The sequence below is a fragment of the Panicum virgatum genome, chromosome 8K (genome assembly GCF_016808335.1).
Source record: "Panicum virgatum strain AP13 chromosome 8K, P.virgatum_v5, whole genome shotgun sequence".
Lineage (NCBI taxonomy): Eukaryota > Viridiplantae > Streptophyta > Magnoliopsida > Poales > Poaceae > Panicum > Panicum virgatum.
The window spans coordinates 39,608,996-39,631,747 of NC_053143.1; the positions used below are offsets into that span (position 1 = coordinate 39,608,996).

General features: G+C 47.8%; 1 protein-coding gene across 1 annotated transcript; it reads right to left on the bottom strand.

Moving 5' to 3' along the window:
* Positions 1-1,120: 1,120 nt before the first annotated feature.
* LOC120644620 (importin-13-like) lies at positions 1,121-18,836 on the bottom strand. Its single transcript, XM_039921271.1, has 21 exons — positions 18,099-18,836; positions 17,920-18,003; positions 17,748-17,807; positions 15,094-15,222; positions 14,683-14,744; positions 14,494-14,550; positions 13,578-13,698; positions 13,069-13,200; positions 7,362-7,442; positions 6,725-6,838; positions 6,532-6,611; positions 6,310-6,445; positions 5,557-5,706; positions 5,368-5,453; positions 4,838-5,025; positions 4,659-4,751; positions 4,164-4,351; positions 3,932-4,043; positions 2,797-2,954; positions 2,382-2,498; positions 1,121-1,918 (listed from the first exon to the last, which is right to left on the bottom strand). Exons 1-21 carry the CDS (start codon positions 18,759-18,761, stop codon positions 1,688-1,690), a joined length of 3,042 nt encoding a protein of 1,013 aa, XP_039777205.1. The 5' UTR covers positions 18,762-18,836; the 3' UTR covers positions 1,121-1,687.
* Between the last annotated feature and the right edge of the window lie 3,916 nt (positions 18,837-22,752).

The following is a 22,752-nucleotide window of genomic DNA, read 5'->3' on the forward strand; positions in this document are numbered from 1 at the left end:
ATTTACTGATGATGTGATGTGAATGTAGACTATGCCTTTTTTGGGGATATGGTGAAGCCAAAAACCCCTGGCTTGAAAATAAGATACAAACAACAACGTTGTCAAAATGATGACTTCTATTTTGGAAATAGAAAATGACAATGTAACCCTCTGCTGAATTCTCGAGTGATAAATAAATTAGACTTGCAACAGGCTTACAACGATTCCTGTTGCATGTCATTTCGGTTATTGGATATTAGGCTCTCGTACATGTAGTGCATGGTTCCTTGTGAAAGACAATTTTTTTGGTTGGTAAGGCTACTATGCGCATACTAAAACTATATCACAAAATTCACAAAACGTACCGGGTCAATTTGTGCACACTTTTTAATCCGGAAATTAAATCAAAACACAACTATTTTTGTGACAATTTGTGATCTGTGACAATTGTAGAAGGCCTCATCTCTTGTAGTTGCATGCATGATGGAAGGCGCAGCGTGTCTGCATGGCACTGTGTATCATATCTGTGCAGGTTGGGTAATTAGGCTGGGTGTCTTGCGTAATAGCTTCACGTTTCCTATTGTTTGCCTAGAGCTTTAATTTTCTTTCAGTGGCCTGGTGTGTGTTTCGGTAAGGAGCTGCTGTTCAATTTGTATGTGGTGTTTTATCTTGGTATTCTTCGAATTTTATCTTGTGTTCTACACTTCTACATTAAATGAGCGTCTCATCCAAGAATATTGTAACACGTGTGACATGCATAGCCATTTCACGCATGCATCAACAAAATGAATCCGTTGTGCAAGGGGGTGTAGACAAAGCTGCTAAATAAATAGACAATAGAGGTTTTAAATTTCCATGTCACCTGGGACAATTTGTTCTCCAAAGCTGCTAAAAATATGAATGGTTTTGTCACCTAGGGCTGAAGGACCGACGTAGGGGTGCAAATTGATATCTCTTAGGAGCACCTCCAACCCTCCTTAGTTCAGAATTTTATACTACTTCTCCAAAATGGGATCCTATTTTGGAAATATAGTACAGAATTTTGAACTAAAGAGGGTTGGAGATACACCTAAGGCCTAAGGGTCACCTCTTTGCACCCCTAGACCGACGAATAAAATGACCCTCAACTCCTCAGGGCCAATGAGTGCAATTTTAAGTTGCAGGGCCGTGACTGATGAAGTAATAATATATACATACATTAAAAATTAACTTGGCATGATAACAATCGTATCAAATGCCACCAAAAATTGCCCATGTGAGCTCAAAAGTTGAGCATGAACAAGGAAGAATGTTTTGTACATCGCACTAATTGCAAAAGAATGATATATACAGCTTAGGCATTCACCTCTCCGCCTTCTCTCCCAGCATCCAAGTATACCCAAATGTTCCGACATGCCCCTCAAGGCCCATGGCGAAACAAAATTTGGACCGTGGTATATAAATTCCAAACTTGAGAAGGGGCATTAACCATATAGGTCCATGGGGCTCCCGGTTAGTTCAGAGTAGCCTGGTTTGACAACTTGCTCCACCTTTTGCCCTCTGGTGACTTGCTATACAAAGGAAGACAAAACTCCCAAGTCCCAGCCAGGTCATTGGAACAAGTGGCCCCTTTCCCTGCTTAAATATTTGCATATAGATGTCAAACCCGAAGATCAACACAAATCACGTCCTCCACCATCAGGCTGATGAATTCAGTTCCATCCGCACATCATGAAGGACAAGAGGTTGGGGCATTTCGATGGCTTTCGGCGAAATCCCTGATTATGCGTTTAAGTGTTCTACCACCCTTCCCTTGCATGTATTCTTGACGATTTCTGATATTATCACCAGTCCTACTGTGAAGATAGTCAGAACCTGCATCCTCGAGCACCTTCAGCCATAATGGAATTATTATTTCAGCTTCCCCTTGCTTTAGATACTCTGAGGACAATGATTTTACCTAAACAAGATTGGAAACAAGTCAGGCAATACAGGACAGTAACTTTGGAGGATAGATGTTGGATAGGAGAATGAATAACTGCCAAATCTCTGTACATCTACGGATCCATATCTGGCATTGGATTTTCATGCAAGCAAATGAAGGGTATGTCTAAATGATTTTCAATATACGTTTTTTGTCCAGCTTCCATGTTTCAAGTTCAATAACAGAAGCAGTTATGCCAGACAGTCACTAAGAATATGACCATCAAAGCATTGCTACTCCATGAATCAATTTACTTATACATGATAACACATCTCATGCTTCTGAAAGTTAAATGGCATTTTTAGACTACATCAGATCGATAATTGCAAACTCAAAACATAGTTGAGAACTTTAAATAAAGATAAAAAAGAATATATTGGCCTTATTTGAGTGTCTAGGATTGGAACAATCATAATTAAAGCAGTGGCAAAAAGAATACCGTTGATTGTAGCCATCCACAAAGAGAACTCCAATTAAGAAGAGCCTTCCATGTCGTTCTCTCACAGAAACTGCACAATGCCGCCAGTTGTTGCAATATTGTGGCAGATTTATGCACCTGCATGGAAACAGTGGTGTGAATATTCTACGAGATCTGTTTACTCAAATAATTTACCCCATGAGTAGAACAAATAAGTCAACAAGAGCAAACTTGGTGCAACAGTATAAAATAGTATCATCACCATTAGTATGCTAGCAAAATTCAGAAGAGATCAAGAGCTTACTAAAAGGCTTACATACACAGAATACACTAGCTTAGTTCAGATGTCTCACATAACAGTGTTGAGTATCTTGAAAAAACGTATGTGAACCAGTAGTAACAAGTACTATGAAATTGTTCTTCAAATTGCACTCACCCTTGACAAGGCTGATACACCAAGTAGAGCATAAAGTACATTAGACAATAGACCTTCACCACAGCGAGCCAAGATTTGAATTAGGGCCACACCAGGTGATCCATTAGGGATGCACTCTGGAGATTGTAGCACAGCAGCAAGAACAACCTCAAGAAAACCTGCAGATGGCATGTAACTTTTGAATTATTTAGTTGGAAAATGATCATGTGAGTGCAACAACAGGGGTTAAGTGCAATAGCTTGAGCTGATGAATGACGCGGTGGTAGGTTATACTCCCCTCCATTCCAAATTATGGATCGTTTTGGCTTTTCTAGGTACATAGTATTTCCTATGTATCTAGACATAGCAATATCTAGGTGCAAAAGCAAAGCAAATGCCATGTATCTTAGAAAAGCTAAAGCAACCTATAATTTGGAACGGAGGGAGTAGGATATAAGGAATCTATATGACAACCCCCCCCCCCAAAAAAAAAAAAATCATGACACTTTGTTACCACCTTGCTCTGGTGCTACAGAAAGGCCTTTAGTAAGCATGTTAAACGGTCATAATTCCATACAGAACTCACCAAGCCTAATAAACTGATGTAAGGGGTTTTGCCACACAAACTGCCTTATGTGTCCAGAAACTAGCTGAAATTACATCCTTTCTATATTGTGGTCGTCTGTTAATGATGCTTATAAGAAAATAGTTCTCCTTTGAATTGCACTAGTTCATGGTAAAGCTGTGCAAGGTACAAGGCCCAATCTGTTTGTTCACTCGACTTCCAAGACAAATGACTTTAATCGGTAGCTAAACTGAAAGAGAGAAATATCATAGGGGTATATAATTATATTATATTCTCTATAAAAAGCATGCACGAATGAAAAATGCCATTCAGAAAAGAGCATGCAAGTATTTTGTTGTGTATAAAGATACATCCTTTCAGGTAAAGAAAAATATCATAGACGTAAAAAGTGTCAAGCAGGCCAATTGTTTATATGAGCTAACATCTTTCTAACATATTTTCAATTCAATTCCATCTTTTCCAGATACAAAGTTAACCCATTGTATGACTATTCAAAGAATTAGTGGAATAGAAACACATGCAGTTCCAGCCAGAGAACAATACTAGATAAAAGTGACAAATAGCACTCACATGACATATATGACATTGCTGCAAGTGCTGCTCCTCGGTGCATTGCTGTAAGGCATATAGCTGCCTTTTGAAACGATAGCTCAAGCAGCGAGCTAGATGCGAGAATGGCTTCCTGATTATTTAAAAGCAAACAACAAAAAATACTAGTGTCAAATGCCAATCCATATCATGCCAAGGCACTGAGCTCAAATACGTTACAAATATAGATATTGAACATGAGAAAAATAAGAACCTTTGGACAGCAGCGGATAAACATAGATGTAAAGCAGGTATAGGCTTCAACTAGATCAGGTTCTTGATCACACGTATAAGAAGAATTAAGAGTCGATATTGATGACGCAGAGCTAAATGTTTCAAAAGTCCTAACAAATAAAGCCCCAAATTCTTCATTGTGACCAAATTCTTCAATAACTTTGGCAGCTGAAAATTTGAATGAGGTCAAGTAGAGTACACAATCAATTGAAACAAGATGGCATAAAGTATATAGAATTAAGTGCATAGCTAAGGCAGTTAAAGTGATCCCAAATGCTCTAACTAAGATATATAAATTGACTTCAATTCAAGATAAGCTCATATGTCACATGTTTAACATACCAACAGCAGCCAAACCTCTTGATCACATCATGATCAATTATTAACCGTATTTATGACGGTATTGAGAACATTTTATTTTGAATTGAATTTTGGCAAGCAAATTTAGCTGTGCACAAGAGTATAGTTTTCTTACATGTTCTCAAGAAGCAGTCATGCCTTTGAAACCGCAAGAAATTGGCAGATAAGCATTCCAGAACTTTAGGTAACAAGACATGAAAGTGCTGTCCTGTAAAATACAGAAGCCAAATCAGATGACTGATGCATTTGCTATACAGCTTCAAATTTCTCAGTTTAGAAATCCATTTAACTTACCACAAGAATGTATAGCTGAAGAAAGAGAACGGCATACAGCTGCAGATAAACTAACATTCTCCATATGAGAAGATCGGAAAAGCTTTTCAAGAAGTGGCCAAAATATTCCAAGAAGAACTAAAATTATATCATCGTCAACCAGGCCAGATGTAATTGGTGTAGACAAATGACCAAACAGAGCACTCATCCTGTAAAAGATATAATTTCTTATATTGTAGATAACATCGAACTTCCAGTATCTTGACCAACATGTGAATAGCCAAAATATTAATAGTAGACTATTTATTGATATGCCTTAGATGCACAAAAGAAAAAGAAGAATAGAACAAACTAGTTGTAAGATTCTGGCATGAGAATGAGACATGAACAATCCCATCAATTGCTAATAGCATGTCAAGCAATCCTCGAAAAAAAGAAACTTCAAACTTTTTCTCAAGTACACAGGACAGCTGCCTATCATTGAATTAAGAAGAGATAAAAGAAGTACAGCACACAACCCACATGAAAGAATACAAAAACTATCAACGTACCTGTAAAGACCACGGACAGCAAGGTCCAAGGATTGTGTATAAGTAGCTGGATTTTGCCTTAGTGAGTTATCTCTGTCTATGTCAATCTGGGAAATGGAAGAAAAAAATTGCAGATGATGTCAGTCAATAACAGTTCATGTTCATATATGGATTTTGGAAGAGCAGCTACACTAGGTAAAGAGAGCATACAATCTTTTCCACTGCTGAGTAGCTGGAACAAAGTAACCTGGCCAGTGAACTTTTCCTCAACTCTTTATCATGAACAGAACTTAAAGCATGCGTAATTGCACTAACTATCTCTTCCTCATCCTCTAGCCTCAGGTTCCCTTTATCCATGCCCTATAAGAACACTGTTTTTAAATATTACATTGCATACAATGCTGAAAAGAAGATTTATCAAGGTATACTTAAAAGAGCGTATAATCGTTACTTAATTAACTGATGCTATGCAATGCTAAAACATTTAAGAATGAGCACATATGAGTTATGACCGCAGCAGCCGAAGAAGTAATTAATGTAAATAGTTTATCTTATAGCAAGCATAGCAAAATCAAAACCAGCTTCCTTTCTAGTTAAACATCTTTTTTGATGATATTTATTTAGTTGAGCTCATACCATATCCAGTCATGTACACAATATATTATGTATCCTCTGCAAATAAAAAGAATAAAACCCAAACAGCCCCAAGAGAATTCTTCTGCAGTCTACTGGTTCATACCTAAGTAACACATGCTCCCTATGATTATGTCTTCGAGAAGAAGGATACATGATGGTAGAGTCAATGAAAATATTTTCAGCGATCTAATTAATACTAGGTTGACATGTCAGAATATAATTTGATATAGGTAAAGTGCCATCAGATATTCTCTTTAGTTATGACCGCTACTATCTAGAATATCATGGTCGAATGAATTTGGTAAAGTAGAAGAGAGGGTGTGTTACCTCACTAATCCAGAAAAGAATTTCAAGATTCTGAGGTTCAAGGATGAATGAAGAAGCATCCTCACAAAGTTTGCGCAAGGCTAAGGAGCAAGCATTTGATGATACAGATTTTGAAATTCCTGATGCGCAAAATAGGCTGAACACAATGATAAAAAAAACATATTAAACAGACATAAAGAATAAATAGAATCATTAAACTTCATAAACATTCAAAATACTTACAGTAAGGGTTTAATGTTACTTTGAGAAGACGATAGCCACTTTGAGTAAGAACCAATTACATCACCAAAAGATTTGTATACCTTGACATTTAGGGAAATACAGAAAACAAAATTAGCTTCACAAATTAAAAATAAAGAAAAAAATCTGAATAGATAATTAAGAAAACTCTGGAAGCATATTGAGGATGCCCTACCATGAACAGACTTCCATTCAGTTCAACTGGAGTTCTACTGGACAGAATGTTCACAAAATGCATTATCATCGAAAAATCAAATGGACTTTCATCTTGTAAAATTGTGTCAGCAACCTGAAATTCAACAGTTTCATATAGATCAAACACGCTCTCCCTGGCATATATCCAAACATACAAAGATATGCACGTGTCTAAGCAACAGCAAAATGAGGGAGGGAAGGAGCTAGAACTTGCAGAACATGAATGTTACAGAGTTGTAGCATGCAAAACACACGTAACGTCATTCACTCCAAAAGTAGTAAACCATCCTCTTGATCGATTCCAAAACAATTGTAGGAGGATTTTAACAAGACTTACGGCCCATTTAAATTGATATTACACAATCCATTGAACCCTCTGAATGCGAGAAGTTCCCACAAAAGTTTGAAGTACCAGCTTGATATTAAGTGATATAGGCTTCTTACAGAGATGAAAATAACATCAAACAATCTAAAAGGTCTAGCAGGAAGTGGTCAGATACAGGATTCTAGGAATAAGCACATAAACAGCAATAAACTTAATATCAGCCATAAGATTCAAATGTTATTTGCATCTTATGACGGTAATTAGAAATTTTTACCAAGTGTTATAAAATTACCATGCTAAGTGCATACATCCTAACTTCTACCTCCTTCCAAGGAACTGATTGGCTTGAGAAGTCCCATCCACGAGAAAAGAGCTGCATACCAGACAACATACAGGTAGATCACACAGTTTTAAGCACAATAGCCTCATCCAATGTGCAGAAGAAAAATGTCAAATTAATGTTAAAATGATATCAGTTATCAATAATAAGAGCTGTACTTCATGCCCATGACATAACAAAATCAAACATAAATGTTGGTGTATATTGAGCTCATGTATAGAGGCACATCTAGAGGCCCATGTATAGGAACTATTTATACCCACCCTTCTAGGGTTTGGAGGAATACAAGCCTATTCTCTCCTATTCTCCCTGTCTTACATGGTATCAGGCTAGCTACATGGCCGCCGCCGCCTCCATGGCCAGCCGGCCGCCGGCGCCGCCCCCTCCCTTCCCTCTCCTCCTTCCCTCCCCTTTCTTCCTTCCCTAGCTCCCCTGCTCCGGCCACGGGCGTGTGGCCTCGGCTGCCCGGTTCTGTAGCCGCCGCTGCGGGTGCCGTGGCCTCCCCAGCTCGCGCCGCCTTGCCCGATCCACCCGCCCCTGCCGCTGCTGCCACCGCCCCCGCCGCGGGCGCAGCCGGCGCGGGCCCGGGCGCGGCCTTCCTGGGCGCGCTGCCCGATCCGCCCGCCCCTACCGCTGCAAACGCCGCCCCCGCCGCGGGAGCGGCCGGCGCGGGCCCGGGCGCAGCCTTCCTAGGCGCGCTGCCCGATCCGCCCGCCCCTGCCGCCGCCCCCGCCGCAGGCCCGGCCGGCGCGGACACAGCCGCCACCGCCGCCCAGGCCACTGCCGATCCTGCCTGCTGACCGCCGGCCGTTTTTGGCGCGTGCTCGCCGGCCGCCGCAGCCGCGCCAGGCGCATGGTCGCCGGCCGCCGCCTCCTCTTCCTCTGCTGGTGCCGCTGCACCTGTGCCGCACGCATGGAGGCCCACCGCGCCGGCCCTGGTCGTCCACGACCCCGCCCCTGCTGCCGCCGCCGCGGAGGCCTCCCCTGCCTGCTCTGGATCAGTGGGTGCTGCCTTTGTGGTCAACGTCGCGCCCGCCGCGCAGGCCGCGCGGGCCGCCGCCTCCCTCGCCGCCGCGCACGCCACGCAGGCCCAGGCCGTCGCGCCCGCCGCGCAGGCCGTGCGGGCCGCCGCCTCCCTCACCGCCGCGTGGCCTGCGTTCGGGATGCCCCCCGCGGACGCGCCGTTCGCCGCCGCCGCCTTCCGCGGGCAGCCAATCGCCGCCGGCGCTGCTACGGCCAAAGCTGCTCTCGCCAAGACCCACCAGGCTCCGCCCTCTAGATCTGGATCTCGGACCGACCCTCTCCTTGGTGCTCCTCTCACCGGCCAGACCGGAAGTGGGGGAGGCCGCGGGCGTCGTCGTCGGGGCGGACGTGGTGGTGGTGCTGGCGGTGCTACCTCTGGTGGTACTGGAGGAGGCCGTCGGGGCACTCCGACAGCTCTTGGCGGAGCTCCGACCCCGACTCCGGCTCCCACTCCTGCTCCTGGCCACTCCTGCTCCTGGCCCAGGAGGTACGCCCTGACCATCCTTCAGCACCCCATGGCCAGGGAGCATCCCGATGTGGCCGTTTCAGGGTCAAGGGGGGCCCTCGTCCTCAGCCCCAGCCGGCGGCCATGCTCGCCGCTGCTGCTCCCCTGTTCGCGCCGCTTTGGACCCTACCCGCTCCTCCCAGCCAGCAGCCGACCTGGCCTGGGGGTGGGACCAGGCCGCACTGGCGCAGTCTTTCAGCGCCATGGGGCGGATGCCGCCGGTCAGCACCGAGAGGATCGCCGACTCGGGTGCCTCCTTCCACACCACCCCACATGTCGGTATCCTCTCTTCTGTCCGACCCCCACACCCCTCTTGTCCTTCTTCCATCATGGTTGGTGACGGGTCTTGCCTTCCTGTCACCGCCGTGGGTTCTGCTCCTGGCTCTTTTCGTCTTCCCAATGTCCTTGTTGCTCCTCAGATGGTTCATAACTTTCTTTCCATTCATCAATTTACAGCTGACAATTCTTGTTCCATCGAGTTTGATTCTTCTGGCCTCACTGTAAAGGATTCGGCCTCCCGGCGTCCGCTACTTCGGTGTGACAGCACGGGGCCCCTTTACACCCTTCGCCTTCCTTCTTCCGCTGCACCACTCTCGCCTTCTTCTTTGCCCTGGCTGTCTTGGTCTGCCGCTTTTGCCGCGACGCCGTCTTCCACCACCTGGCACCGCCGTCTTGGTCACCCTGGCCGCGACGTTCTGGCTCAGCTCAGTCGTAGTACCGATGTTCCTGGTACTAGGGCTCCTGCTGAGCCCCTCTGCCATGCGTGCCAGCTCGGTCGTCATGTTCGGCTCCCTTTTTCTTCTTCTTCGCATGCGAAGCATGCATTTGACCTTGTTCACTGTGACCTGTGGACCTCTCCTGTACTTAGCCTTTCTAGTTATAAGTACTATCTGGTGGTGGTCGACGACTTCTCGCACTACTCTTGGACGTTTCCTTTGCGCGCCAAGTCTGAGACCTTCTCCACCCTCCTCCACTTCTTTGTCTGGGTGTCCACTCAGTTCGGCCTCATCGTTAAGGCCGTCCAGTGTGACAACGGGCGGGAGTTCGACAACTCCACCTCCCGCTCTTTCTTCCTCTCTCGGGGTGTTCAGCTGCGTATGTCTTGTCCGTATACCTCTCCTCAGAACGGCAAGGGTGAGCGGATGATTCGCACGACGAACGACGTCGTGCGCACCCTTCTGATCCAGGCCTCTCTGCCCCGTGCTTCTGGGCTGAGAGCCTCCACACCGCCACCTACTTAGTCAGCCGTCTTCCGTCCACTGCTTCTCCTGCTCCCACTCCACACCACGCTCTTTTTGGTACCCCTCCTCGCTACGACCACCTTCGGGTCTTCGGGTGTGCGTGTTAACCTAACACCTCCGCCACTGCTCCTCACAAGCTGGCGCCCCGCTCGACTCGTTGTGTGTTCCTTGGTTACTCCCCTGACCACAAGGGGTACCGATGCTTTGACCTCACCTCTCGTCGCGTCCTGATCTCCCGACACGTCGTCTTTGACGAGTCAGATTTCCCCTACTCCACCTCCTCCACACCTTCTCCCGACCCCGAGCTGGAGTCTATTTCCGACTGACCCGGTGGTTCAGCCACCTTTTCCTGTCCGTCCTTTCCCTGCAGGTGATCCCTGCTGCGCCACGTGCGGCCCCGGTGCCCGCGGTCAGGCCACGCGCGGCCCCCGGACCTCCGGTTGTGCCGCGCGCGGACCCGGTGTCTCCCACTGCGCCACGCACGGCCCCGGTGCCTTCCCCTGCACCTGCGCGGTACGCTCAGACGGTGCAGGTGTACCGGCGTCGCTCGGCGCCGACACCGGCGCCACCTCCTGCTCCGGAGGCACCTGCGACGCCTACACCGGAGCCGTCGCCGCCGCCTCCTTCGGCTCCCTCTCGAGCCGAGCCGGAGGTGTACCACCCGTCAGTCATCCATCGGGATCCTCGGCATATTCATCCCATGGTGACTCGGCGGATGGCGTCTCAGGCCGCGACTCTCACCGCCACCGAGAGAGCCGCGGGTCTCTCCGGTACCCTCCTCTGTCCGCGACGCCTTGGCGGATCCTCACTGACATTGCGTGATGGAAGAGGAGTACGCAGCTCTCCTCGCCAACCAGACGTGGGACATCGTGCCGCGTCCGTCTGGTTGCAATGTGGTGACTGGCAAGTGGATCTGGACGCATAAGCGTCGGGCTAACGGCACACTGGAGCGCTACAAGGCTCGCTGGGTTCTCCAGGGGTTCACCCAGCGGCCTGGTGTGGATTATGATGAGACCTTCAGTCCAGTGGTGAAGCCCGCTACGGTGCGCACGGTCCTCTCGCTTGCCCTCTCACGCTCTTGGCCTGTGCACCAGCTGGACATGAAGAATGCGTTTCTTCACGGCACTCTGTCAGAGACTGTCTACTGCTCTCAGCCAGCAGGATTTGTGGACTCTAGTCGTCCGGATATGGTCTACCGGCTCAACAAGTCTATGGTCTGAAGCAGGCTCATCGGGCTTGGTACTCTCGGTTCGCCACGTTCTTGCTGACATTGGGGTTCACCGAGGCCAAGTCTGACACGTCTCTCTTCGTCTACCGCCGTGGGGATGAGACTGCATATCTGCTGCTCTATGTCGATGACATTGTGCTCACAGCCTCCAGTCAGCAGTTGCTTCAGTGTCATCTCTCTGCAGCAGGAGTTTGCTATGAAGGATCTGGGTCCGCTCCACTACTTCTTGGGCGTCACTGTTGAGCCTCGCCCGTCTGGTCTTCTCCTTCACCAGCGGCAGTACGCACTCGATATTCTAGAGCGGGCTGGGATGACTGATTGCAAGCCCTGCTCCACAACTGTCGACACTCAGACGAAGCTGTCTGCTAATCTGGGTGATCCGGTGGCTGATCCTACTGCCTACCGGAGTCTGGCTGGCGCTTTGCAGTACCTCACCTTCACTAGGCCGGACCTCACCTACACTGTTCAGCGGGTCTGTCTCCATATGCATGATCCCCGAGAGTCACACCTTGTTGCGCTGAAGCATCTCCTCTGCTACGTCCGTGGCACTGTGGACCTCGGCCTGGTGCTTCACCGCTCGTCCTCTGCTGAGCTGGTGGTCTACACCGACGCTGACTGGGCTGGCTGCCCGGACACTCGTCGCTCCACTTCCGGCTACGCCGTCTTCCTGGGCGGCAACCTAGTCTCCTGGTCGTCCAAGCGGCAGCCGGTTGTCTCCCGCTCCAGTGCTGAGGCGGAGTACCGGGTTGTTGCTAACGGCGTGGTGGAGCTCCACAGCCCGCTCGCCAAGAGCACGCTCGTCTACTGCGACAACGTCAGCGCCGTGTATCTCTCCACCAACCCCGTCCAGCATCAGCGGACAAAGCATGTGGAGATCGACCTACACTTCGTGCGCGACAGAGTCGCCATCGGCGATGTTCGGGTACTCCATGTCCCGACTACCTCCCAGTTTGCTGACATCTTCACCAAGGGATTGCCCTCCTCGACCTTCTCGGAGTTTCGCTCCAGCCTCAACGTAGCAGGTGGCTAGTTGTGGCTGCGGGGGTATTTGCCCTTTGTACTCTCTTCTTGTCCAGTCTTGAACACCGCTGCGCCAGTAGTTCAGACTGCGGGGGGTGTTGGCTTTCTTGTTGTCCAGTCTTGAACACCGCTGCGCCGGTAGTTCAGACTGCGGGGGGTGGGGGGTATTGGTGTATATTGAGCCCATGTATAGAGGCCCATGTATAAGAACTATTTATACCCACCCTTCTAGGGTTTGGAGGAATACAAGCCTATTCTCTCCTATTCTCCCTGTCTTACAATAAATAAAATACATAACGGGCATAAAGGTGTCAAGTTTTTTTAGCAACTGACCTGCATAGATTATGTTTAGCAATTGAGCCTCTCTTCATTCTTAAACATATTAATTCATGCATTTTTTTCCTTTTTAGCTCACATTTGCTATGTCTGTTATTCCTGAAATCTACCATGAAAAAGGACTGCACTTTTTGTAAACAATGGGCATTTTTTGGATCCATACACAAAATTGTTATTAGTGCGCTACTTCTACACCATGCTTATCCTAAGAGGAGTTCAAAGGGAAAGAAGCCTGTTTAAACCATAAACATGTAATCAGATGTGTGCTAGCAATGGGTCATAGGCAATCTTTCAGTAAACACATACCTTGTTTATATATGCAGGGGCACCTAGAAGCAAACAGATATCAACTAGGAGTTCCTCCAAATTCATTCTGAACTGTGCTAGTCCATCAGGTATGCAAGGTGCTCCATCAGTACCATGCTCATCAGTGTTAATCTATAAATGGGCAGAATGTCAAGGCATAAAAAGACAATTGGATTCAAAAATCCTCTGTTCCTACAATTAGATATACAAGAAAAAGGACAATGTGCAATTGCTGATTTAGTAGAATGAAGAGAAATACAATACATGAAGTATGATATAAACCAAAGGGTTAATTTGTAAGATAATGAGCTTCAGTTGCCTACTTGGTTATGAAAAATAAATTAAATATGCAACTTATGAGAGATCAGATTAATATGCAATAATACTAGTATTATGTCTTAATCAAATATACAGGAGAGTCAGGTCATTTGGATAACGATAGCTACACACATAAATGAGCAAAATATAAAGTTAAAGTAAAATATAAAGTTAAAGTAAAACAGAAAAACCTGAGCACGAAATAAAAGAGCGTCCAGCAGCGATGAAAACACAGGCAAAAACAACACTTGTGATGCATTTCTTTTGGCTGTCTTTACATCAGAACCAAGAATAAAATGTGCCAAACTGCACCTGCAGAGTTTCAACATAAGAGTACAATTAGTTATATCCCAAACATGCACATTAATACCATGAGAACTCAACTTCATTTCAATAGAATAATATTGGGAAGATGTTCCAATTTACACACGTACATGAACCTTATATCAATAATAGTCATATCAAATATTATACAGGTGTTAACCACAATGGAATCGAAATTAGTGAAATATCACATGAGAAAAGTTGAAATGGTCAACAAAGCTGTCAGACACAGCTTTTAAGTAATATGGGCCATAAACTAGTAAGAAAACACAGCTTTCGAAAAGTTTGTCAGAATACTCCAGTTGAAGATCAAATCCCTGTGCCAAACCTAGGCCTACTAGACCCCAACAACAGCGTAGGAGATGCTAACCAATCCCCAACCCACCCCATCCTACATTAGTACGCAAAGATAAAAGACCAACAAAACCTCAATACAAACCAAGAAAAGAAGAGCGCAATTTGCTCCCAGAGAATATCTGCTAATTGTTACTCTCTCCGTCCCATGAAAAGTGTAATCCTGCATTTGAAAAAAAAAATCTCACAAAAAGTGCAATTCTAAAGATTGGATCTCAACTACCTGCCTAATTAAATGGTCAGATTTGAATTGCATGCCAAAACTAACCGCATGTGGCAAACAAATGAGAGCATGAGAGTCTTTTCATGCCACCACTAATCTATCTGAAAACCCTAGAATTGCACTCTTCATGGGATGGAGTATGTAATATTGTAAAGGAGGGTATTGTCATGCATGAAAATGAAGGGGGGGAAGGAAAGCGTCATTACCAAAATTGCAAGGTTGAATCTGCAATTTCCCAATCTTCACTAATAAAAGCAACACATCTGAAAAGAAGGAAGAGCACTTCAGCAAAATGGTAAAACGAAATGAACTCCAGTATGACAATATTTGAAATCCTTGAAAATAAACATTAAAACTCAAGGAAAAGTACCACATAAACAATGCAATAAATTGACCTCAAAAGTGCATCGGCGAGAGCAAGTGCTTGGCTACCCCCTTCTGCAACCAAAGCAGGTGCCTAAGAAAGTTAAACAGCTATCAGGTTGTGTTCAACAGATTCAAGCTCATGAGGAAAAGAAAAATGCTTTAAATAGTAATACATCAATTCATATTAGAACTCATCAATTTCAGCCCTTGTGCTAATTCTAGGAGCACTAAAGATAACAGAGCACTAGAACATTGCATTAGTGTATCCTAGTTAGTCTTTTCCTCTACTACCTTGATACGACCAATTATTAGCTATTACTTTCTACTAACTCTACGAAAAGTCAGATGTCCATTCCAACACACTATTGACGTGTTCGGATTTTCCTTATAATTTAGATACTCAAAGACATCATACTAAAGTATAATGAAACAAATCTTACTGCTTGGCCAACTTCGCACATCAAACAAGCAAGACCAGCAATGATCTTCTCATTTCTGTTGGCTAGAGCCGGTAGGAGAAGAACTTCCCTTATATAAGGCATCTTACTTAGAAAGGCCTCAGGTAACTCCTGCGACCAGACAGCAACATGAATCAAATAACTTTATTATAAGTTGAAAATAGCTTGTACTTGTTAGGATATCCAAAAAATCAAAGGGAAAAAATGGAAACAGAAGCTGTTGCCTGTTGAGGATTCTGTTTATGGCACTAATCACCACATGATAAAGAATACTCCTAAACAGATCAATTCAATACACATCATGAAACAGTAGGATAAGAAAGAGAAATGCATACTTCATATCATAGCACTGGAGTTTCTCATCCCACCAAATTGCATTAATTAATGCATGTGAAACAGTGAAAGAAATAAAAACTCATATGTATTGGCATATCCAAGATCAGAGCTTTATATAGAGAAGATTTATCACATATTGTCAAAGAATAATGAAGAAGTATGGTTAACTAAGCTTTTTAATCTCATTTTTCGGTCAAACAAGATGCCGGAAGAATGGAGGAGAAGTATATTAGTACCTATCTTCAAAAACAAGGGTGGTGTTCAAAGTTGTACTAACTACCGTGGGATTAAGCTGATGAGCCATACGATGAAGCTTTGGGAGAGGGTTATCGAGCATCGCCTAAGAAGAGTGACAAGTGTGACTCAAAACCAATTTGGGTTCATGCCTGGAAGGTCAACCATGGAGGCGATTTTCTTAATACGACAATTGATGGAGAGATATAGGGAACAGAAGAAGGACTTGCACATGGTCTTCATTGACCTTGAGAAGGCATATGACAAAGTACCGAGAAATGTCATGTGGTGGGCCTTGGAGAAGCACAAAGTCCCAACTAAGTACATTACCCTCATTAAGGATATGTACAAGGATGCGACGACGTTTGTCCGGACATGTGATGGCAACACCACTGACTTTTCTATTAACATAGGCCTACACCAGGGGTCAGCATTGAGCCCTTATTTATTTGCTTTAGTGATGGATGAGGTCACAAGGGATATACAAGGTGAGATCCCTTGGTGTATGCTCTTTGCTGATGATGTGGTGCTAGTTGACGAGAGTAGGGCAGGGGTTAATAGGAAGTTAGAGCTGTGGAGACGCACGTTAGAGTCGAAAGGGTTCAGACTTAGTAGGACCAAGACCGAGTACATGATGTGCGATTTCAACGCGACTAGGCATGAGGGGGGAGACGTTAGTCTAGATGGACAAGTGGTGGTCCAGAAGGATACTTTTCGGTATTTAGGATCGGTGCTACAAAAGGATGGCGACATTGATGAAGATGTTAGGCATAGAATTTCAGCTGGCTGGTTGAAATGGCGGCAAGCTTCTGGCATCCTTTGTGACAAGAGGGTGCCACAAAAGCTAAAAGGCAAATTCTATAGGACAGCAATTCGTCCGGCGATGCTATACGGTGCTGAATGTTGGCCTACAAAAAGGCGACATGTCCAGCAACTGAGTGTAGCAGAGATGCGGATGTTGCGGTGGTTTTGCGGGCACACAAGGAGGGATAGAGTCCGGAACGTAGTTATTCGGGATAGGGTCGGAGTGGCACCAATTGAGGAGAAACTTACCCAGCATCGGCTGAGATGGTTTGGACATGTCCAACGAAGGCCTCCTGAGGCGCCGGTGCGTAATGGGGTTCTTGAGCGGGTCGACAATGTAAAGAGGGGTAAAGGTAGACCTAAACTGACGTGGGATGAGTCGGTTAAGAGAGACCTTAAGGATTGGAATATCTCTAAAGAGATAGCTTTGGATAGGAGCGCTTGGAGACTAGCTATCAATGTGCCTGAACCTTGAACTTATTTCTTTCGGGTTTCATCTCTAGCCTACCCCAACTTGTTTGGGAAAAAAGGCTATGTTGTTGTTGTTGTTGTGTCAAAGAATAATGAAATAACAATATATATGCAGATGATTCGGAGGAAAACCACTCAAACTTTGAAGTGATGCAGCTGGATGTGCCAAGACTCATGACTAGTAACAGTGAGGATGGATTTTGTGTTGGATATCCAGAGCAGAACGCTGAAGTATGGGTAGTGCTTAAGGAGACGATGACTGCCAGAGGAATTCATGGGACAATTATACTGCCAAAGTTTGACCAAGGACATAGTCAACGAGCTATGTACTTTGGTTCTCATTGTAGTTTTCCTAGTTATTCAGTAGATGATTTATATGCATTTGAGCTAGGGCAGCGTGTACTTGTTCCTACATACACTCTGGAATGTATAATTCTGAGACCTGGACCTGTGACTGCTTTGGTTCTATTTTGTGAAATTTGAAACAGGGTATGCCCCATCTGCGTGTGGAAAAAAGATGGAGAGCAGGAATTTACTCATAGCAACACTTCCTGTATCAATCTTCACGTCACATAAATATCTAAGGCGAATAGACCTCTAACTGAAGCTCTGAACATTGAAGAATGTAAGTTCAAAGAAGTTCTAGGATTAAACCATTTTGGGTAACAAAATACAGTCCAACTGCTACTTCATACAGAAACTGAACAGTAGATGTTACCAGAAGATTTGATTGGACCAGTGCAGTAAGCAACAAGGTAGCACGAATCAGAATGCAGAAGACTTGAACTTACTTGGTGCTGGCTAACAAGCTCAGTCATAACCTCTATGGCCACATCAAACGAGAAGGGCACCTTCATTAGCCACAAAGCAACAAAACAGCGTGTGAGCAGGTGAGTGCACAAGTAATTCCTCAAGGTACACTTTTCACTTCTTATAAGGAAGTGGAGGCTGCATTGTGGGCACCTGCAGCGAGTTGAACGCGAACGTGAGAAGCGGGTGCGTGGCAAGCGTGGTGGCTGGCGTCTCCGAGAAGCATCCCACGCGGACCTATGCCATTGTCGTTTTATGTCAGCGAGCGAGCGAGCTAGAGCAGAACGCAGCTGATCAGGGAGCGAAGGAGAGGGCAGTGCGCGTATACGTACCCAGCTCAGTAGGCACCGAAGGATTCTGCGGTTGCGCTCGTGGAGGGGCACCCCGTCGTCGTCTGCAGGCACCTTCTCCGACTGAGAGTGGAGGAAATCGAGCACCGCGGGCGCGTGGGCGAGCAGCTCGCGCGTGAAGCGGCAGCGCGCGGCGGCGTCGACCCCCGTGTCGCCGGCTTGGTCTTGCGCGGCCTCCTCGGGGAGCACGGTAAGCAGCTCCAGCACCGCGGGCGCCGGCAGGTGCGGCATCCGCGCGAAGAGGCCGTCGACGCCGCCCTCGGCGCGGAGCGCGAGCGCGGAGAGGGCCAGGCAGATCTGCGTGAGCAGCTGGCGCGGGGCCGGGGCGGCGCAGAACCGCCGCGCGGCGAGGAGCAGCGCGTCGAGCAGCTGCGGCGCCAGGCCGGCGGCCCCGGGGAGCGCGGGGCCGGGGGACTGGATCTTCCGGCGGAGCATCTGGGCGGCGAAGAAGAGGAGGTCGGCGGGCGGGGGCGGGTCCGGGGCGGCCAGGAGCGCGGTGGCCACCGCCCACCCCTGCGGGGAGCGCTGCAGCGCGAGGAGCCACTGGTTGGCGGCGAGGCGCGCCGAGGGGTTCGCGTCGTGGTTGAGCGCGTGCACGGCCGCGGCCAGCCGCGCCTGGAGCTCCGACGCCTCGCCGGCGTCCATCGCGGCGGCGGCGGCGGTGGCGGCGAGGGGGGTGGGTGGATTCGTGTGTGGAAGTGGGTGGGGCGAGGGGACGGATGGGATTGGGCCGGGTGGCACGCACTCACGCTCGGACGAGTGGGGGATGCGGGTTTCTTTTTTCCCCTTTTTTATTTATATATATTCTAGACTAGAATCTGCAAGTTTTAGAGTTTTTTTTTAATCTCTCATTTAGGTACATCTGTAGTAACTGATCGTGTACAATGCACACCCCACACACCCACACCATACTCACACCACCCATACACAACAAATCCTACAACTACACTCAGATAACACTCCGCGTTCTTGCTAAGATCACCAGAACCCTCTAGAGCTCTGTAGATGACGGACACATCGCAGTTCCATTATGGCTCCACGCGTGAGAGGCTGCACAGACATTGTTATAGGAGCCTGCCCCGGTGAGAAACACGGAATCGATTCTAGAAATCGAACCCGCGCCGGCCGCCCGCACACCTGCGTTGCAGACCACCCGAGCTACGCTCGGTTCTCAGCTTTAGAGCATTTATGAGCAGAGAGGTATGGAGCTTTTGCTTCGGTTTTGGATGTAGCTGCTCCTTCAAAGCCATTTTCAGGATTTGAAGCCAAGTTTGAATTTTGGAATCAGAAGAGAATTTACTGTTGGAGCACATCAAAGGGCTTGTTCAGTTATAGTATCTCCAGCAATAGCTCCTACTTGAGGTCCCTACTTTATTAAGTAGGGACTGACCCCAACTTTGTGGGGTTATAATTTCGTATTCAACTCCAGCAATAGTCCCTACTTGCAGTTCCTTCTTTTACTATGACAAGTGGGACCCATTCGTCAGTGTCTATTTTCTTTTCTTTTATGATAAGTGGGACCTGCCCGGTTTCTCTCTCTTCCACTCCTTTCTTCCTCCGCTTTTCATGTATCCCTACCCGATCCAATCCCACCATGGCGAGCTCTGGGCCGGCTCGAGTGGCCCAGAGGACGGCGAGCTCGGGCGGCGGCCGGCCCGTGCGCCGGAGCGGGGACGCGGCGGCCGGTCCGTGCAGCGGTGCAGATGAGCGGGGTCGGCGAACTCGGGCGAAGGGTGTGGGCGGCGGCGGCGGCGCCGCGAGCTCGTGCGCGGTGGGCTCGCGGGGCGCGGAGCCGGCCGGTGCGGCAAGCTCTTGCGGCGGCGCCGCCGCGAGCTCGTGCGCGGTGGGCTCGCGGGGCGCGGAGCCGGCCGGTGCGGCAAGCTCTTGCGGCGGCGGCGCCGCAAGCTCATGCGCGGCGGGCTCGCGGGGTGCTGAGCTGGCTGCTGCGGCAAGCTCGTGCGGCGGCGGCGAGCCGGTTCCGTGGCGACATCGATGCGGTTCCGCGGCAGCGGCAACGGCGGTGGGGTTCCATGGCGGCGCACAGGAGCTTGAGGGACAGGGCGCAGGGTGCTCGAGCTCGAGCTAGAGCTCTGCGAAATAGGGACCTCCCAAAAGATCCGTGGGAGAAGGGGGTGGATGGAGAATTTGGATCTCTCTACTTCAGGGGCTCAAGTAAGGGCTCTAAGATGGGTTTTTGACTCTCAGCTCCTACTTTAAAAGTAGGGATCCAAGTAAAAACGCTGCTAAAGTTGCTCTTATAGAATTTATTCCGAACTGAAAATAATAATTATGACAAAAGACTCATGATACAACAAGCTAAGTGAAAAAGGACAGTGATATACTAATGTTCGGATTTGCCACCTCTAGAGTGTGGCGGCAGAAAAACTCACAGCTAATTCGGATAATGACCTTGGAAACAATAATACGATTATACTGAGGAACTGGCACAACTACACAAGTGTCGCAATCCCAAAAGAGATAGAAGGGTTGCCAGCGTCACGCGCGGCGGTAGAGCACGGCTGCGCCACCTCAAGCAGGGAGGAAGGAGCAGAGCTCGCGTGGGAGCGAGAGGTTGAGGAAGATATGTTCAGAATCGTCCAAGCGTACATATAAGTGCTGATTACCCCCTTCAGCATCGTCGAGGCATACATATAGAGTGTGATTGGTTGCTTGTGCTAGTCTAGCCAGACTTATGATCTAAGTCAGGCCAGTCTAAGCCTGGCTGGCTTCAGCAATACAATATGTCGTTGTTTAGTTTACTGCTATGAATAAATTTGTACTAACTAGCTCATGTTTGGTTAGTTAGCTTTCGGTGATACAATATTCTTGCACAAGGTGAGGGTGGAGTTACCCCCAGCCCATCGCCTCCCCCTCGAAGGGGTCCCCAAGATGCTCGTCGACCGCGGCGGTGAACACATGGTCCTCCGGACCTTAATTGACAAAGCCAAGATTATTTCATGCTCAAATCGATGTTTGCTCCACCCGAATCCAAGTCACGCACCGTGGAATCAGTGGCGGATGCAGGATGAGAGACAAGGGGACTGAAACAATGAATATGTTGATTTGTGTGAAGATTTAATAGAAATTTGAGGCTTTTGCTACAATGATTTACATGTAATTAGAGGCGGGGGCTGGAGCCCTCAGTCCCCCTTTGGATCCGCCGCTGCGTGGAATCGAGTTCCACGGCAGCCACCGCCGTGTGGGTGAGCTCCGCCAGTGTGCAGGGGAGGTGCAGCATGGAAGAAGCTCTGAGGGGAGGCACCGCGGGCTTGAACGCCTGCTGATGCTGCTGCTTGAGCGGTGCGGTGAGGTGCCACCGCACGCAAGCCAGCACCGCCGGCCGCATCGAGTTGCGCGGAGGCGAACAGCGCCGGCGTGCGGGGCAGCACGGCCGGCCGCGTGGGGGCAAGCGCCTCTAGTCGTGTCGAGAAGCTGTGCGGCCAAGCTCCGTCGGCGGCTCCGAGCCAGCTGCGCGTGCGAGCTCGGCTGTGCTGCAGGGAAGTGCCGCCGGCCGCGTGGCCAAGCTCCGCCGGCCGCGCGGGGCCGCAGCACGCGGGCGAGCGCCGCTGACCAAGGATGAGCTCCGCCTGCTGCAAGGAGTGCCGACGGCCGCGCCGAGCCTGCCGCGCTGGTGAGCTCCTCCGGCGGCGGGGAGCGCTCCCTCTATAGCGAGTGACTACCGGCGGTGAGAAGATTCAGCTCGCCAACCGAGGCCCACTAAATTTTGGCCAGCCGTGGCGCAATGCAGGCTGGATTGCTGGGAAGGCAGCCAGGGCTGTGTTCATTTCCAAAATTTCTCGATCCAAACTTCACTATTCACCTATCAATCAAATCTTTTGTCTAATGTATGGAGTATTAAATATATGTAAATAAAAAAAATCAATTGCGTAGTTTTGATGTACACGACGAGACGAATCTTTTGAGTCTAGTTAGGTCATAGTAGAACAACAATTATCATAAACAAACGAAAAATGCTACAGTGTGCCACATTGTTCGATGTGACCTTTTTTTACCACTATTTTACGGATCTAAACACAGCCTCGGCTGCGTTTCTGGTAGTGCAGGCCGTACAGGCCAAAATGCACACATTAGATCCTGACTAGGGTACTAACCAGTCTATCAAACAAACATGCCTGCACAAGTCTGGTTAGACTCTTGTGCAACCTACCAATCACACCCATAAGTGTTGATATGGGCCAACTCATTTTAGGTTCAGCCCAACACAGGAAATTAGCATGCAGGCCCACAGATAAATCTGACACTCTATTCTTGATACAGTAACAAGTCCTTGGTCATAATAACAAAAGTCACTCTGTTCCCTGCAACTAGCCAATAATATTTTTCTCTCACATTAAACCAGCACCAACCACCAGCCAGCCAGCAGTACTTTTCTGTCATAATAAATCATCACCGGCCACCATCTGCAGCACAACGAACAGTATCATACAACAGAGGCCGGGCGGTTCGCTAGAGAAGAGATCGGCTGGGTTGGTTTGGCTGTAAAGACCCTACATTAGGAAATGTTCCTATAAACCACCGTCCCCAGCCAGTCCAGCCATCCCATCCATCCAAACAGGGGAAAGAAGACGGGCACAATGAGACCCAAAAGGTGAAGAGGAAGAGGATGATGGAAATT

Coding starts and splice junctions, on each gene's coding strand:
- LOC120644620 (XM_039921271.1), bottom strand. CDS start 18,761: ATGGACGCCGGCGAGGCGTCGGAGCTCCAGGCGCGGCTGGCCGCGGCC. Junction 5,026..5,367: donor GCTGTCCGTGGTCTTTACAG/GTACGTTGATAG, acceptor TATCTTTTACAG/GATGAGTGCTCTGTTTGGTC. Junction 2,955..3,931: donor AGCAATGTCATATATGTCAT/GTGAGTGCTATT, acceptor TGCCATCTGCAG/GTTTTCTTGAGGTTGTTCTT.